Source organism: Mesoplodon mirus, assembly GCF_964341445.2.
Source record: "Mesoplodon mirus genome assembly, chromosome: 16".
Classification (NCBI taxonomy): Eukaryota; Metazoa; Chordata; class Mammalia; order Artiodactyla; family Ziphiidae; genus Mesoplodon; species Mesoplodon mirus.
The window spans coordinates 50045830-50063629 of record NC_138992.1 but is presented as its reverse complement, the minus strand read 5'-3'; the positions used below and the strand labels follow the sequence as shown (position 1 = coordinate 50063629).

At 36.6% G+C, this 17800-nt stretch overlaps 1 protein-coding gene across 1 annotated transcript; it reads right to left on the bottom strand.

Annotated features, from left to right (window-relative positions):
- Positions 1-5567: 5567 nt before the first annotated feature.
- Positions 5568-17488, bottom strand: SLC7A13 (solute carrier family 7 member 13; the record flags this gene model as incomplete). The annotated part of the gene is given in 9 exon segments (XM_082601204.1): positions 5568-5698; positions 5701-5839; positions 8056-8064; positions 8068-8417; positions 12846-12977; positions 16785-16876; positions 16878-17398; positions 17402-17422; positions 17426-17488. Coding segments are annotated over 9 exon segments (1458 nt in total).
- Positions 17489-17800: the final 312 nt, after the last annotated feature.

The following is a 17800-nucleotide window of genomic DNA, read 5'->3' as shown; positions in this document are numbered from 1 at the left end:
TGAGAATGATGTTGGCTGTGGGTTTGTCATATATGGCCTTTATTATGTTGAAGTAGGTTACCTCTATGTCCACTTTCTGGAGAGTTTTTTATCATAAATGGGTGTTGAATTTTGTTGAAAACTTTTGCTGCATCTATTGAGATGATCATATTGTTTTATTGTTCAGTCTGTTAATGTGGTGTATCACATTGATTGATTTGCATATAGTGGAGAATCCTTGCATTCCTGGTATAAATCTCACTTGATCATGGTGTATGATCCTTTTAATATGCTGTTGGATTCTGTTTGCTAGTGTATTGTTGAGGATTTTGCATCTATGTTCATCAGGGATATTGGTCTGTAATTTTGTGTGTGTGTGATATCTTTGCCTGGTTTTGGTATCAGGGTGATGGTGACCTCATCAAATGAGCTTGGAAGTGTTCCTTCCTCTACACTCTTTGGAAGAGTTTGAGAAGGTTGGGTGTTAGCTCTTCTCTAAACGTTTCATAGAATTCTCCTGTGAAGCCATCTGGTCCTGGACTTTTGATTGTTAGAAGATTTTTAATCACAGTTTCAATTACATTACTTGTAATCAATCTGTTCATATCTCATATTTCTCCATGATTCAGTCTTGGAAGGTTGTGCTTGTCTAAGAATTTGTCCATTTCTTCCAGGTTGTCCATTTTATTGGCATAGAGTTTCTTGTAGTAGTCTCTTATGAACTTTTGTACTTCTACAGTGTCAGTTGCTACTTCTCCTTTTTTGTTTCTAATTTTATTGATTTGAGTCTTCTCCCTTTTTTTCTTGATGAGTCTGGCTAAAAGTTTATCAATTTTGTTTATCTTCTCAAATAACCAGCTTTTAGTTTTAATGATCTTTGCTATTGTTTTCCTCATTTCTATTTCATTTATTTCTGCTTTGATTTTTATGATTTCTTTCCTTCTACTAACTTTGGGTTTTGTTTTTTCTTCTTTCTCTAGTTGCTTTAGGTGTAAGGTTAGATTGTTTATTTGAGATTTTTCTTGTTTCTGGAGGTGAGATTATATTGCTATAAACGTCCCTCTTAGAACTGCTTTTGCTGCATCCCATAGGTTTTTAGTCATCATGTTTTCATTGTCATTTGTTTCTATGTATTTTTTTATTTCCTCTTCGATTTGTTCAGTGATCTCTTGCTATTTAGTAGCATATTGTTTAACCTCCATGTGTTTGCGTTTTTTACAGTTTTTTTTTCCTGTAATTGATTTCTAATCTCATAATATTGTGGTTGGAAAAGATGCTTGATAATATTTCAGTTTTCTTAAATTTACCAAGGCTTGATTTGTGACCCAAGATGTGATCTATCCTGGAGAATGTTCTGTGTGCACTTAAGAAGAAATTGTATTCTGCTGCTTTCATATGGAATGTCCTATAAATTAAATATCTGTTAAGTCTATCTGCTCTATTGCATCTTTTAAAGGTTGTGTTTCCTTATTAATTTTGTCTAAATGATTGCTCCATTGGTGTAAGTGGGTGTTAAAGTCCCTCACTATTATTTTTTACTGTCAATTTTCCATTTTATGGCTATTAGCATTTGCCTTATGTATTGAGGTGCTCCTATGTTGGGTGCATAAATATTTATAATTGTTATATCTTCTTCTTGGATTGATCCTTGCTCATTATGTAGTGTCCTTCCTTGTCTCTTGTAACAGTCTTTATTTTAAAGTCTATTTTATCTGACACAAGTATTGCTACTCCAGCTTTCTTCTGATTTCCATTTGCATGTAATATATTTTTCCATCCCCTCACTTTCAGTCTGTAGGTGTCCCTAGGTCTGAGAGGGTCTCTTGTAGACAACATATATATGGATCTTGTTTTTGTATCCATTCAACTAGTCTGTGTCTTTTTGTTGGAGCATTTAATCCATTTACATTTAAGATAATTATCAATATGTATGTTCCTATTACCATTTTCTTAATTGTTTTGGTTTTGTTTGTGTAGGTCTTCTTCTTCTCTTGTGTTTCCTGCCTAGAGATGTTCCTTTAGCATTTGTTGTAAAGCTGGTTTGGTGGTGCTGAATTCTCTTAGATTTTGCTTCTCTGTAAAGCTTTTGATTTCTCCATCTAATCTGAATGATATCCTTTCTGGGTAGAATAATTTTGCTTGTAGATTTTTCCCTTTTATCACTTTAAGTACATCCTGTCACTTCCTTGTGGCCTGCAGAGTTTCCACTGAAAAATTAACTGATAACTTTACAGAGATTCCCTTGTATGTTATTTATTACTTTTCCCTTGCTGCTTTTAATATTTTTTCTTTGAATTTTTGTTAGTTTGATTAGATGCATATTAATGTGTCTCTGTGTGTTTCTCCTTGGGCTTATCCTGTATGGGACTCTCTGTGCTTCTTGCACTTGAGTGGCTATTTCCTTTCCCATGTTAGGGAAGTTTTCCACTATAATCTCTTCAAATATTTTCTCAGACACTTTCTCTTTCTCTTCTTCTTCTGAGACCCCTATAATTTGAATGTTGGTGTGTTTAACATCGTCCCAGAGGTCTCTGAGACTGTCCTCATTTCTTTTCATTCTTTTTTCTTTATTCTGCTCCATGGCAGTTATTTCCACCATTCTATCTTCCAGCTCTCTTATTCATTCTTCTGCCTCAGTTACTCTGCTATAGTTTCCTTCTAGTGTATTTTTCATTTCAATTATTTTGTTGTTCATCACTTTTTGTTTATTCTTTATTTCTTCTAGGTCCTTGTTAAACATTTCTGTATTTTCTTGATCCATGTCTCCATTCTATTTCCAAGATTTTGAATCACTTTTACTATCATTACTCTGAATTCTTTTTCAGGTAGATTGCCTATTTCCTCTCCATTTATTTGGTCTTATAGGTTTTAACCTTGCTCCTTCATGTTTAATGTATTTTTCTGTCATCTCATTTTTTTTTTTTATGTGTTGGGCTGTGTTCCTGTCTTGCTGGTTGTTTGGCCTGAGGCGTCCAGCACTGGAGTTTTCAGGCAGTTGGATGGAGCCGTGTCTTGGTGTCGAGATGAGGAACTCTGGGAGAGCTCACACTGATTAATATTCCCTGGGGCCTGCAGTTCTCTATTAACCCACTGTCCTGGACTTGGTGTACCCACCACAGGGGCTCAGGTCAGACCCCCAGCCTGGACACCAAGACCCTAGAAGCCACATGGCAAAAAAATAAATAAATAAAGACAAAACCCAAGGCAAATAAAAAAGCAAAACTGAACAAAAACAAACACACAAACAAAAAAAGAAAACAGACAAATAAAACCTAAGACAAATAAAAACAAATCTAAGCAAACAAAAAACAATCCAACAAGCAAACAACAACAACAGCAAAAACCCACAAGGAAATTAAAAAACCAGAAGACACACAAACAAACAAGACAGCCCAAAACCAATAATAAAAACAAAACTAACTAAACAGAAAACAAAAAATGAAACAAAACCAAAAGGACAAGCTAAAAGAAAAGCTAAGAGAACAAAAGATAAACACACAAAAATGACAAAAACAGAAACAAAAAATAAAAGAAATTTTTAAAAAGACAAAAACAAAACAAAATAAAAACATTATGAAACAAAACAACACAAAAATATCAAAAGAACAAACCAACAGAAACAAAAACAAAAAACAATGAACAAAAAAGAGCAGAATAATAACAAAGAAAAAAATAAAATTAGAAAAATAAAAGATATGTTAGAAAAAATAAAAATGAAACAACAAAACACAACATCAATAAATAAATAAATAGTAAATTTTAAAATTTTAAAAATAAAAGTAAGGATTCCATGGTGCCTCTTCCATCAGTGCCCTTGCCCCCATGGTGAGCTCCGTGTAACCCACACTTCCCCAGGAGGTCCTCCAAAACCTTTAGGTAGGTCTCTGAACCCATTGTGTCAGCCCCAACTTTGCGTGTGTTCTTTTCACCAGCATCTGCTCCTGAAGCTGGCCCAAAGCACATGTGCCCATACAGGCCAAATGGGGCACAGGCTTCCCGCCTGTACCCATGCAGCCAGAGGGGGCTTTAGCAGGGGTGGGACACAGGCCTGGGACCCGTGCAGCCCTCGGAGGCTTTGAGGGGTGCGGTGCTCAGGCCCTGGACACACACGGCCAGAGGAATCTTTGTTGGGGTGGTGCGCAGGCTGCCAGGACCTGCCTGTTCCTTGGAGGCTTTGGGGGGGGGGCAGTGCTCAGGCCCACTGGGACCCATGTGGCCAGAGAAGGCCCTGGCAGGGCAGGACTCAGACCCAGGACCCTAGCAGGCTCACTGGGACCCGAGTGGGTGAAGGATACCCTGACTTGAGGGGTAGGTGAGCCCACTCATGTGTGCCCACTGCCCAAGGAGGCCAGGCCAGTAGGTGGGGAAGGGCACTGCAATGGTGCCCCTGCCCTTTGCTCACCAATTAACAATGGTGCCCCACTTCTCTGGTGTCCCGGTCTTCCTCCGCCAACCTTCCCAGCTGTGGAGTCCTTCCTTCTTGCTGCCCCAGGCTGCCTCCTCACCATCAACAGCCATCCCCTCCCCAGGCCCACCCTCCAAACCTCACTCTCCGGCACCCAGCCCTCCTCTCCACCAGGAGACACACAACTCAGGCTGAGGTGCACAGTGCTGCGACACAGACCATACACATAGTGGGACACAGGTCCCACTGTGTCCCGCCCTCCACAAACCAGCTGCCACATTCCCCTTTGATCCTCCAATCCCCTGAAGGTCCCTCTCTGTCCCCACTGATCCCCTCACCATGAATGGGGCCCTCTGATTGTGGGAATCTCTTTTCTTCCCTAGCCCCCCTTCAGGGGCACCAGTCCTGTCCTGCCTCCACTTTTCTGCACCCCCTCCTTCCCTCCCACGTCATACCCATTTGCACAGAGATTCCTCCAGTCCCCGTGGGTGTCTGGGGTCCCCCACTAGTGCTCAGTAGGTGCTCTGCAAGAACTGCTCCGATGCATTCTTGTGTACTTGTGAGGAGACATGAACTCCACATCCTCTTACTCTGCCATCTTGACTCCGTCCCCTCTCCAAATGGGTTGTTTTTTATATTCAAATCAACACCAAAAGAAAGACTCAGGCAACTTGAAGAGAATGCTTTTTAATTTTATTTTATTTTATTTTATTTATTTATTTATTTATTTATTTTATTTTATTTTTTATTTTTGGCCACACAGCGCCACTTGTGGGATCTCAGTTCCCTGACCAGGGATTGAACCCAGGCCACAGCAGTGAAAAACACTGAATTCTAACCACTGGACCACCAGGGAACTCCCATGCTTTTTTATTTTTAATTGTTAACTTTTATTATAAGACAACCACAACTTCAGTAAAGAAGGGGTGGGGTGCAGAAAAAATGGAAGAGTGGGAGAGACATCATCAATATACCAATGCAAACCAAGACTTAAGTTTTTTGCAAAACAAAATGTGTGTCATTACACATAACAAATTCTGTGTGATTTTGAAAGATAGATACTGTCCTGTGTACTTCTGTATATATTATCTCATTTGAGAGAGAAAGTTACCATAGGTACTTTATCATTAATGTTCCATTATGTGCTTAATCTTTATTTGGAACTTGGTGTGTTTTTAGAAGCCTATTTTTTTTTCACAGTTCCTACTTCTACTTCTGACATCTGTTCATTAGACACTTCAGGGATGCAAATATTAAACAGCAATTGTAAATAACACGTCATCTTCTCAAACCAAAACAACCTCAATTTAAATATATTAAAGGTACATAAAACAGAAGTCCACTGAGAATAAAGAGACACACATAGATATAATACATATGTGGAGACTCCACCAAATGTATCAAAACCAAGCACAGGCTGATGGCTATTGCTACCAATAGAAATGGCAAAAACACCTGAAAAGAGCAAAATTTTTTTAATTAGATATGAAAACCCATTTAAGGTACTTACATATTTACATAAACAAAAACTAAGATATAAGCTACTGATAGAAAATGGGTTAAATTATCCATGAGTTTAGATAAACCTGGCTTACTATTTAAGAGGCTGAAAATTCTTATTGTTAGGGTATTGGCTGTAGGGAATGAAGATCTAGCATTTGACTGTTCATGAGTGAAAATAATCATGACCATTTGCCGGTAGGATAAACATCTTCTGGTCTAGAAGGCATGAGTTCTTTAAGAGGGAGTTCCTAAGGCCCAGAGGAAGTCAAAACAATTTTCCCAGAAAAATATCTCAAGGCAGTAGGAAATTCATGTCAATAACACAGAGTATCCTCACACCCTCTGCTACTCAAGTAGATATTTACAGGTAAATATTATGGCTGTGTAGGCTCAGTACATTAAAAACAAAACAAATCAAAATAAAAACTTTGGTCAAACAATTCTCCTTATTTTTTATGGATTTTTTTGGCTGCTCTTTTTGCCAAAAATCTTGAATCCCTATCCTTGGAACTTGCTTTGTGTTAGGATTGTAAGTGTTTTGCACCAAACATTACCCTACCTAGGGAGAAAATTCAGTAGACAGTCACTTTTGCAATGTATTTAAGAGATAGATATGAATCTATACCTCCAAAGTATAACACAGCTAGTCACAATTTATTAAACCTTTTAATTAGAGGGTCATTGATTTGGGGTTTAAATCATTAAGAAACTCCTTTTAATTGGTAAAATACCCCTGAGAAAGATAACCTATCATCTCAGAGCTTACTATCAGTTATCCAAAAACCGAGAGATGAGAGAAGAGCATTCATGTGGTCATTAGAGACAAATTTCAACCACTTATGCTGTGGTTACCCTTGCCTTCCTTTTTGATGCAAATGAATCTCAAATAATAATATAAATAATAATAACTATCAATGTGGCTCTGTATTGTTTGTATGCCTTAACTCATTTAATACATCCCACATTCTTAGGAGGTAAGCATTATTTATTCCCATTTTAGGTCTGAAGACACTGAGGATCAGCCGTTAAAAAACAAGATTCCCCTTCCCTATGTACTCTCTGAGCATACTCTGGAGGCCACCATGTAGCAATGATCATACTATGGTTTTGGTTCATCTGACTGTCTAGATAGGTTATAGTCTGCCTGAATGCAGAAGCCAAGTCTTATTCCTTTCTGCACCCAGAATACCTAGCAAGGTACTCAAATCATAGTGGCTTCTCAATAATTGATATAATTAGGGGATGGCTGGATGGAAGTAGAAGGAACTGAAAAGAAAAGATGGTTGTAAGTCAACCAAAGCTGATGATTAGAATGTTGCTTCCTCCCAGAGTTCTTTCTTATATTTTGCACTTAGTGAGAGACAAACATCCTAAAGAGACTGCCTAGATTTGAATCTTGGCTCCACTCCATGCTGTGTGACCTTGGGCAAGTGACAAGTTTTATAGATCTATTTCCTTATCTGTAAAATGGGGATAACACTAGTATCCATCTTCTGTATTACTGAGAGAAATAATTTTGATAATCCAAGCAAAGGTTTTAACATGATGCTGAGCCAACCAAGCCTGTTTTACTATTCTGATAATCAAAGCATCAGGCCACATTTCTCCAACAGTTTCCTTATGCTGTCCAGTTTTTTCTTCTTTCCTTTTCTATGACTAAAGAGCACTCCTGTGAAACTCTTCCTCATCCACACTGAAAGTAAGTTTAAATGTAAGTAGAATTGAAAGGATGGAATTTGTTGGTGATCAAGTTAAGCTGACATTTCAGGACAGGAGATGTTATAACTTGTGACCCCACAGCAGCACTTGCCTCTTCTTATTTCCCACCTGCAAAATCTGACCCTGACTGTGGAAGATACTGGTATGCAGTGGTAGGTAGCTACAGAAATAAACAAAGTAATCTCTGCTGAAAAGACTCATAATGATTTGTCTGACAGTCCAGAGGACTATCCTTCTCTCTAATAAACCGAACAGAACCTGAGAGATTTTATATTGAGTAAAATCTACCCAATAAAAATTAAAACTAAGACCAAATTATCTGTACATGCTTCACAGTTTGTTAGTAATAAAAAGATCTACTTGTAGACATTCTGAATATAGTCTTCCAATACATTTACACCCAGTATCTTTGATTTCACACAGAAAAAAATTCGAAAACTCACTTTTACCTTATAAGGTCAAGGTAGATTGGGCTTTTGGTATCTCAGTTTTAGTATTCCTGTCATTGATAAAGCAAACCAAATAGAAACTACAATATAAAGAGAGTTTATCAAATCAATTAGGTTTGTCAAGACAACCGCAATGGACGCCATAATGACAAGTAGTAGCACAGACATAAATGGAGAGGAGTAAATATTAAGCATGTTAAACAACAAAGGCAGCTGGCCCTCTTGGCCTGCAATGTATATTACTCTTGACGATTCAAATACATTAATCAGAAGGTTGCTAAATAATGAGGCAGAAATACCAAAAGGAATAACCCACGTTAATGAGGGGATAACTCTATCCGTCCATGTGATAGCCAAAGCATCTGCAGAAAAACCAGAACACACAAAAGAAAATGTATTTAAAAAGAGAATGATAAAACTTTAAAAATTATTTTTAAATAAAAGCAGGACGTTTAAAAAGTCATTAAAAATGTGAATTTCACTTCATTTCACACTTCATTTCCTTATACATGTGTCCATTTTAGCTCTGTCAAACCAGTTATTATTTTATGTGTCTTCCCCAATAGACAAGGAATTTCACTTCTTGAGGGCAAAGATCATTTCCTTTCTATAAAACTAGTACTTCGTTCAGTGACAGACATAGAGTAAATTTTCAATGATACTTGTGAAATAAATTGATTTTGTTGAATGGATGATTGAGTGAGTGCTTAAACTAAAACTAGTTTACAGAGTGCTGATAATTACAGTCAGAGTGAAAAAAAAGCACGGTGCAATGCTGCTGACACAGGAATGAGACTCACAAAGTTCCCATATCATGGTGCAATTTGAAATAGTTAACAGAAATAAAAATAAACCATATGGACAGGGAAAATATATTACACACAGATTAAAATACTTATGACATTTGGGCACTAGCCTAAACTATAGATCAGGGGCTCTCAGGGGAGGTGGTTTTGCTCCTCAGGGGTCATTTGACAAAGTCTGGAGACATTTTTGGTTGTCACAACTGAGGAGGTAGGAGGTTACTGCTGTCATCTAGTGGGTAGAGGCCAAGGATGCTGCTAAATATCCTACAATGCATGGGACAAAACAACAAAAAATGATATGGTCCAAAATGTCTAGTGCTAAGATTGAGAAACCTTGGTATTGACCAATCTTTAGAGAATATTGTGATTTTTTTACATAAAGGTGAGGAGATCTTATGAACGCTAATTCAGTATAAGTCAGTAAATATAAAAGGCATCAGTGAAAACAATTATCCACAATCTATGTGAATCTATCTGAATCCAATTCATATTATGTAGGATATATAAGCTAGGATAGATCATTCAGACTCAGAAAAAAAATTCTCAGTTTTTCAGTGGAAAGAGTGCAACACGATCTTGTGTCCCTGGGGGTAGGGGTCCTCCAGGGTTATGGCAAAGTTGTTTTCCAGGGGAGAATCCAGCACGTCAACATACTGGCTTATAACAAACAGTAAAATTTTTTCAATATGATGAAATTGAAATATCATCAGTGGTTCCTGTTCCTTAGAGTCTATTTTTTAAAGCCCTTTCAAATAGCCTCAAGTGCTCTTTTCACTATTCTCTTTAATGCTATTCTATAATATTGGGTCTTGTTTTAAAATGTCTCCTGCCTCACTTAATATTTATTTTAAATAAGGTATTGTTGGTTATTCCTCCTGAACAGTCGTACCTCCACACATTTTCCATTTTCAGACACATTTCAGAAATACTTCTTTCCAGTAGTGAAGCCCTTGTTCTCCTTTGATTTCCCATCCTTTTCAAACCTGGTTGGTTATAATTAGAGGAGGTTCTAGTTCAGCTCTGCTGCATAATCTTTATCTCTATCTTACAAGTGATTTTTTTTTCTTTTTCATTCCTTCTCTTATGTCATTTATTTTCTTTAAAAAATTATATTATATATGCTTTTGATAAAAAGTAAAATAAATAACTCTAAAACACATAAAGTAAAAATGTGTCCCTTTCTTTGCCAATCCTTCAATCATACACCCCAGAAGTAACTACTGTTAACATCTTTTTTGATATTCTTTCATAAATTTTCTATGCATATATAAGTATCTGTGAGAGGTATGTATATGTGTACATATATGTATTTGTGTGTGTGTGTGTATGTGTGTGCTCCTGCATGGTTAATCTTACTTTTTTCACCTTCGAATATATATTGATCATATTAATACATATACATCCATCTAATTATCTTTAAAATTTTTCAGTATTCCATTATATAACTGCAACTTAAATTATTGACTAGTTCCATATTGGTGGATTTTTAGGTTGTTTTCAATTTTTTACTAATTAAAAATGTTCTTTAATGAACACACTTGTGCCCTCAGGTGTTGGTGCACTTCTCCTCTGAGAGTAAATTCTTAGAAGTGGGATTTGTGAGTCAAATGGTACATACTTTTTAAAATAAGCTAGGTTTTACAAAATTACCCTCCAAAAATGATTGTACCAATTTGCTAGTAAGTGATTCTAACATTTTCAGTTTCCTCTCAAAGTACTTAATCACGCCTGGTTGACCAGCTATCTGCAGGCTGCTTCTGGTCAAAGAAACCTTCTTAGCCTCTGCTCCCAGACAATGTACTTACTCTTTTGGATTATCTTTTCCTATGCCAATAGTCTCTAGTTTCAAGTAGGACACAAAACCCTCAAGAACACCAAGTGGGAGCAACCCTGTCAACGGTGTGTTAGCAGGGCTTTCAGGAACTTTGAAATCCTCAGACTGAAAAAGCCAGGAACCTGTGCTCCTCACTATGACATTTCCACAAACCTCATTCTAGAGGGACAGGCTTCCCCCACTGTGCTGTAGAACTTACTCTATTTTTTCTTCTAAGAAAAACACACACATCCTAGATGCTCTATATCCCTTTGCAGCTTGTCATGTCTTTTAAATATACCCATTTGTCTGAAAACATTCACTCCTTAATCCTTAAAATTCCTTAATTTAGGAATCCATTTCTTTTGCTTATAATTTTTTCTCCTACTATATAAATTTTGCCGTTCATTAAAGAATATTTGGAAAATTTAGTAAAGAATAAACAAAAATCATTTGTTTATCAATATCGTTCCAACAGGTCATTATTAATTAGTTATTGATACTTTGTGTTTTATATTGTAATGTAGATCCTGCCTTTGCTCTCATTATTACATTATAAACAGTCTTTTTACTTTAAGTATTCTTCAAAAATATGATCTTGAAAAATCTCAGGATGGTCTATTATATACATTTCTATAAATTATTTATTTATTTCAAATTTATTGGATATTTTGGTGGTCCTTAATTTTTTGCTCTCATAGGTAATGCTATGATGATTGTCCCTGTACATACATTTTTCATGTATAGCTCTGATTATTTCCTTAATGTAAGTTCATAATATAATAAAAGGTAAATACTTGAAATCAAAAATATTATTTCAGAATTTAAACAAGATCTAAGGATGATATGTCTAAAAGAGTTGTATCAATTATAGTCAAAACACTTCATGTGTCTTCCATACATGCCAAAACTAGTATACCGCCCACAAAAATGCTGCAACTGTTATGACACACCAGAAGAGATATTCATCCTTTTTAACAACGAGTATGGCCAGAGCACTGGCCAAAACAGATGCCAGCTTCAGTGAGCCATTACGGCTGAGCCAGCTGACCGACAGCCCAGACCACATCTGTACCTAGTTTCATAAATTTATTTTCTACATAATCAAAGTAATTAATAAATCATTACTTGTCTTTGTCCAATTTAGCAATTGGTTTGTTCCCACAAATACTCAGAATCTTGACTATTTCTAGTGTACAGCTCCCTAACAGAGCTAGACCACTATGAATCAACACTGATACCATGCATATGACAGCTTCCTACATGGCAGTAACACAAGAATTGAGGCAAAGTGTGTTAGGACTTTTATATTAAACCTCCCTTAGATTTATTTCCAGTGCCCCAAAGATTTACCAAAACAGTAATAGCTACTCAAAAGACATTAGTCCCAAAAGTACTGGCTGATAACTCAACGTTTAATGCTGATTTGAGGAAATTGCTGGTCTTTCATATTTCCTGTTCCTCGTTTCTTTCCAAATTTCCTTTTATTCCTTGAATCCGTTACTCACTTTTAAATGTATGTTTATTTCCTTAAGATTTTCCTATTCTTTCATTTTTTATTCTACAACTAGGGCCCTAAAATAGTTATCTTTTAGTCAAATTTCCAATATGTTCAGGGCCCTTTGCCACTATAAATTTTAGAGTTATTTATGGTAAATAACAACATTATATTACATGTTAATCATATTAACTATGTATATCACTTGACCATTAACATCTATTCTTTTAACTGCTAATGTCCTACATTTCAAGTTTATCATTCTTTACTTCACCTAGAAGAATATTTGGAAAATTCATGTTGTGAAATTTTTAGTAGATATAATATATGTATTATATATATTATAAGCACTGATTACACAGTGTCACTCTGGTGAGAAGAGATCATGAAAGGAATACTAACATTTTGAACCCAGTCTGCACCATATGCCATCATTATATATACTCTTCCATGTTATCAGAAAACACATTACCATGCTTAAATGTGAAACTCATTTCTAAGCCAAATCATGCTCTTTGGCCCCTCTGTTATTTTCGAAAATTACAAGTTGACTCTATAAAATAATGAAAAGCAAACAGCAGTCTCAACTGGTAAAATGATACTTACATATGCTAAAAGGACCAGAACTGTCCTTATTATTATTATTTATTGCCTTAGTTATTTACGTACAAACCTGAAGAGAGAATTTCCTTGGGTGTCAGAACAGTCAGGTAGGAAATGTTAACCAGTAAATAAACAATAGTCACCAGAGGGAATGCAGTAAATATGCATTTTAGAATTGTCTTCCTGGGTTGCTTCAGCTCCCCTATAACACGCAAAAGAGCAAAATCACAACTGGTAAAACTTATGCCTTAAATTAACCTTTAAAATTGCTTCATATATCAAGTGTTAGGCTGGACTCTTCCTATCCGCCCCAGCCACCACCACCACCACACGCGCATGCACGCACACAGTAGGAACTGCTACACATACACCTCCCTTCAGAGCTTGGTGCTAAATGAAAAAAAAAAGGGGGTTAATGTTTTCATTTCCCCCATAGATGGTAAAATTTCTGAAGAAATGCACAAGAATGAAAATGAAAGCTTAGCCCCTAAGACCCTGTAGGTTCGGAGTCTACCTGTGTCTTCAGTCTCCTTTGTTAGGTACTAGGTAATGAGTTTAAGTAGTGGGAATACAGTGGTGAGCAAAAACAAACATGAAGCTCAACATTAAGAAGAGGACCTATGATTAATTCAATAATCACCTAAAGAAAAGTTAAAATAGTGACTGTGGTAAGCGTCCATGTGAAAAGAGAGAAAGGGCTGTGAGAATACAGTATATGACAAGTTGATGATCCCCTTTGCTCTCCGTGTTACATGCACACTGGTCTTCTCTCAGTTTCTCAAAAGTGTCGTGCTCCTTGTTGCCCTCAGCCCATTCTCTCACGTGGAATGTTCTTTCCTTTTCTAGTTGCCTAGTTGACACTTACCCTTCCTTCAGCAATCATAACTCCTTCTGGGAAAATAGGAGCTAAAAATCTCCTAGTCTAACAAAATTGTCCTATTACACATTCTCATAGCATTTGTGAAAAGAGTAAATGAGTCCGTCATAAATACTCTCTCCCTGTAGTCTCTTTACCTTCCCTTTATGCCAATATTAAGTGCAGAAAAGACGTTGTGATTTAGCATCATATATAATGATTTTCCAGGATAGTCTTATTCTCAAGTATTGTCCCATTTGTGACACCATTTTCCCCAGTCTCACCGTTCTCTGAGAATTATCCCTGACATAAAGAATTGAACATTATAACTATGTGTACACAATGTGACTCTGTGCCCCGGTAATAGGTAATAGGACCAAGCACAGACCTCTGACTCACTGGAAGCCAATCATCGCCAGTACACGAGAAGATTTCTTTCAAGAATTTGAACTATATGTCAACAAAACTGAGAGAATCAGGAAAGAAGCACGTAATGGAAGCACAAAAATCCAGCTAATATCTCTAGTTTTTAAGTTCTAGAGCTTCCCTAATTCCTGTTGTTCCTGAAGACTGGTTGCTCAGGTCTTCCTTGAAATACAGCATTATTCTTGCAGCAAGTTCCCCTTTGCTAGTTTAAGCGAATGTGTGTGGGTTTCTGTTACTTAAAGCTAAATCCCTCTGACTAATAAATATTTGTCCTTTGACAAATGTCAGATTCCTTCCATCTGCATCTGCCCAAAGGTTGAATGTAATGCCCGTGGCATACACAAATATGAGCTGATTAAGTACTTGATGGGTAAAGAATTAGGAAACTCTCATTTAAATGCTGCCTGAAACACTTAACTATTTATGGGCTTCTGGACAATGTATTGCCTGTCAAGATTTCAATTTCCTTACCTGTATATCGGGGAAATGGAAAATACAGAGACAATAAAATTCCAATCAAATGCCTAGCACTTAATAAGTTATTAATGACTACGGTTATTAGTTAAAGCTTTTGGGCAAGCAGAAGGGCTACTTTTTATGATTACCTGTACTTTCCTCTGGGCCTTTTGCTCTTTCTCATTATGTATTAGATTGTTACGGAGGATATAGGAATATAATACAATATAATATACAATATAATAGCTAGACAGGTAGTGAATATCCTTGGTTTTGAACTTAAAAGATGGCTGTTCCTATGGTAGGCAAAGTCAGCTGCCTACAAATTATTATTTTCCTGGTAAAAGTCTTACTTAGAAGTTAGTTATACTTAAAATTTATTAAGTGAATTAACAATCCTAGCATACACTGAAATTCCTTCAGCTTTTGTTTACTACTAGCTGGTTTTCAAGAATTCTATAATAGTTGATAAGTTAGCAAATTTTGTTAATCTGTTTTCAGCAAAGTCATCTAGCAATGAAACATCTTTGGCAATGGAACAAGATGAAATTGGTACAGATAGACGCCAAAGATATCTCTTCTATCCTTAAAAGAGAGAGAGACAAAATGAGAGAGAGAGAAAAAGAAAATTTTTCTCATTATGCTAGCCTCTCAAATTGCAGTGACCCATTTACTCATAAAAGACTAATCTCTTATAGCTTTCTTTTCTCAGTACTTCACTTTTAAATTCAAAGCCAAATTTCCTCTCATGCTCAAAATTCACCAATGACCTCTTAAAATTTTTTCTGATCAGTTCTCACACTCTTCAATTTCTGAAGCATGTCACCATGTTGATTTCACCCCCTTTTGGAAACATGGTGATTTTCTTTCATAGTTCTCTAAACTTCCTCTGGCTTCTTCAGCAGATCCTCTTTCTCCACCTACTGCCTAAAAGTTGGCATTCTCCAGTCATCTGTCTCCAGTCCTATGCCATCTTGTTCTACCTCTCTCTAGGTGCTTGGCTTAACAATCGTGTCTATCATCAAGCCCATCAGATGGAAAGCATTTTTGCAGTCACCCAAGATTGTGTGCCATGTCTTATACACACCTGCACACTTCTAGTCTCCACAGCTTCACTCAGATTTTTCTACTGCTAGAATTTTTTGGATTCAATGAAAATTGCTACCTTTTCCACTTGATGACACAGCAAAAGGTGATTTTATCTTCCACTGAATTTCCATAGTAATTATATTTTCCCCTTGTAGCCACTTATTAAATACTATCATGCCATTATTTGCTCATAAGGCACAGAATTATAGTGATTTTAAGCGATAATGCCCATTTTTCAAATGAAGGAGAAAAAAAAAGTAAGTCCAGAGAGTTAAAGATACTTGCCAACCTAGTTAGTGGCAGAAGTCAGGCCAAAATCTAGGTATTGCCACTTCTACTAGACTATAAGCCTTTTTGGGGTAAAGACTACATCTTACTCATCTTCAGGCTCTAATACAGGACTTTAAAAATAGTCAGTGTTTAAAAAAATATCTGCTGGTCGAGTGATTTAATGAATGATGGACACATCAGTCACTACAGGGGGTACTAAGATTAAAGGAAAAATTTGTTCAATAGTAGAGCGTCTGCTTCATGTTTAAATGTCAAAGAAAAAAACCTGATAAAATGGTTGACTGTGAGAAACATGAAATAAGTGTGCAAGTTTCCTGAGGAGGTGAGAGGGAAAGGATACAGGTAGAGTTCAAGGGAAGAGACTGACTTTGAAAGTGGAGAGACAACTTTTGTCCTGACATTGAAGGGAAGAGTATTAAGTCCAGCCTTAGAGCAATCAAGGATTTCTATGATTCTATTCTTTTTAAAAATACTTAAGAGCCTGGGTGTGTCACACCCACCCATAACACAAAAATAGTCTGCATTGGATTATTCTTGGATTCACAGTTTCATGGAAGGGGAGTGTTTCCACAACCCCAGAATTCATCCATTAATAGAATAAAAACTAGGTTTACATGGAGATCCCATATCTGTGGTCCCGGAATAGAAAGCTGAAAAAGAGAAGTTATTCAAGAAAATAAATACTTTGGAATAACTGTGGAAAAAATTAAGAGTAGGTGATAAGTGCAGAGCTGGCATATCTTGATCTGATTTAGAAAATAATAAGGAAGAAAAAATAGATTGAATCATTTATTTTAAATGAAACACAAAATATAATAAAATATGTGCATTTCACATGGCATGCAATAAGTCATGGCTTGAGATTTCTTTTCTCAAGGTATTGTTGGTTACCTGCTATATACATAGAGTATCCTCCACCTGAATATGAAAAATATCCTTGGAAGACAGCTTCTGTAAACTGGGAGGCTTCTGGAAACTCAGCACCGAAGGAGTTCTAGAGTCTGCTTCCTCCCTCTCACCAACAACACTACTCCACTTAGGGAAATAAGGCCGAGTATGGCCATTTTCAGCACGGTGCTGGATATCTGAAGCCAAGTCACCTCTTTCACACCACGAAAATTCAGGATTCCCAAAATCCACAATATGGCCAGGGCCAGACATTTCTTTGGCAGCTTTGGAGCAGAGAAGCTGGGATAAAAAGGCTGGATGCTGTACCCAGTGAGGAGCGGAGCTTGACTGGCAGCTAGCCCTGGCTCCAGAAACAAGGTTATCCAGAGGTTCAGGAAAGAGATCAAGTTGCCAAAACATTCCTTGAGACAATAGTAGTGAGCTCCACAGCATGGGAAGGTTATACCTATCTCTGTGGAGCAGAGAGAGGTCATAATGGACAATAAGGCACAACCAGCCCAGACGCACAGGGAGAGCCCCACGTTCATGCACGAGTACTTCAATACCCCTTTGGTGGCCACAAAAATGCCTGCTCCAATTATATTAACATAATTATATTAATTATATTTAATTATATTAATTTAAAAACTTGTGCCCCAGGAATATCCAAATACGCTCTTGAGCTGTATCTTCCTCTCTGCATCCATTGTAATTGAAGAATTTTTAAATTTTATTTATAAATAAATTTTATAATTAAATTTTATAAATTTTATAAATTTTATAAATAAATTTTATTTATTTCTTGCCTATGTTGCTGGAAAGGATGTTCATGGATTCTCTGAAATAAAAGAGTGCTGTCCCATTTTTACACCGTTGTTAAATATAGCCTATGTTCAATCATTAACAAAATATATGTGATGCATCCAAGTGAAATAATGTAAGATTACTTGGAAGGGTTTAAGTTTGACTTGTTTTTTTTAAATTATTATCAAAATAATACATTCAGATGGAAAAAAAGG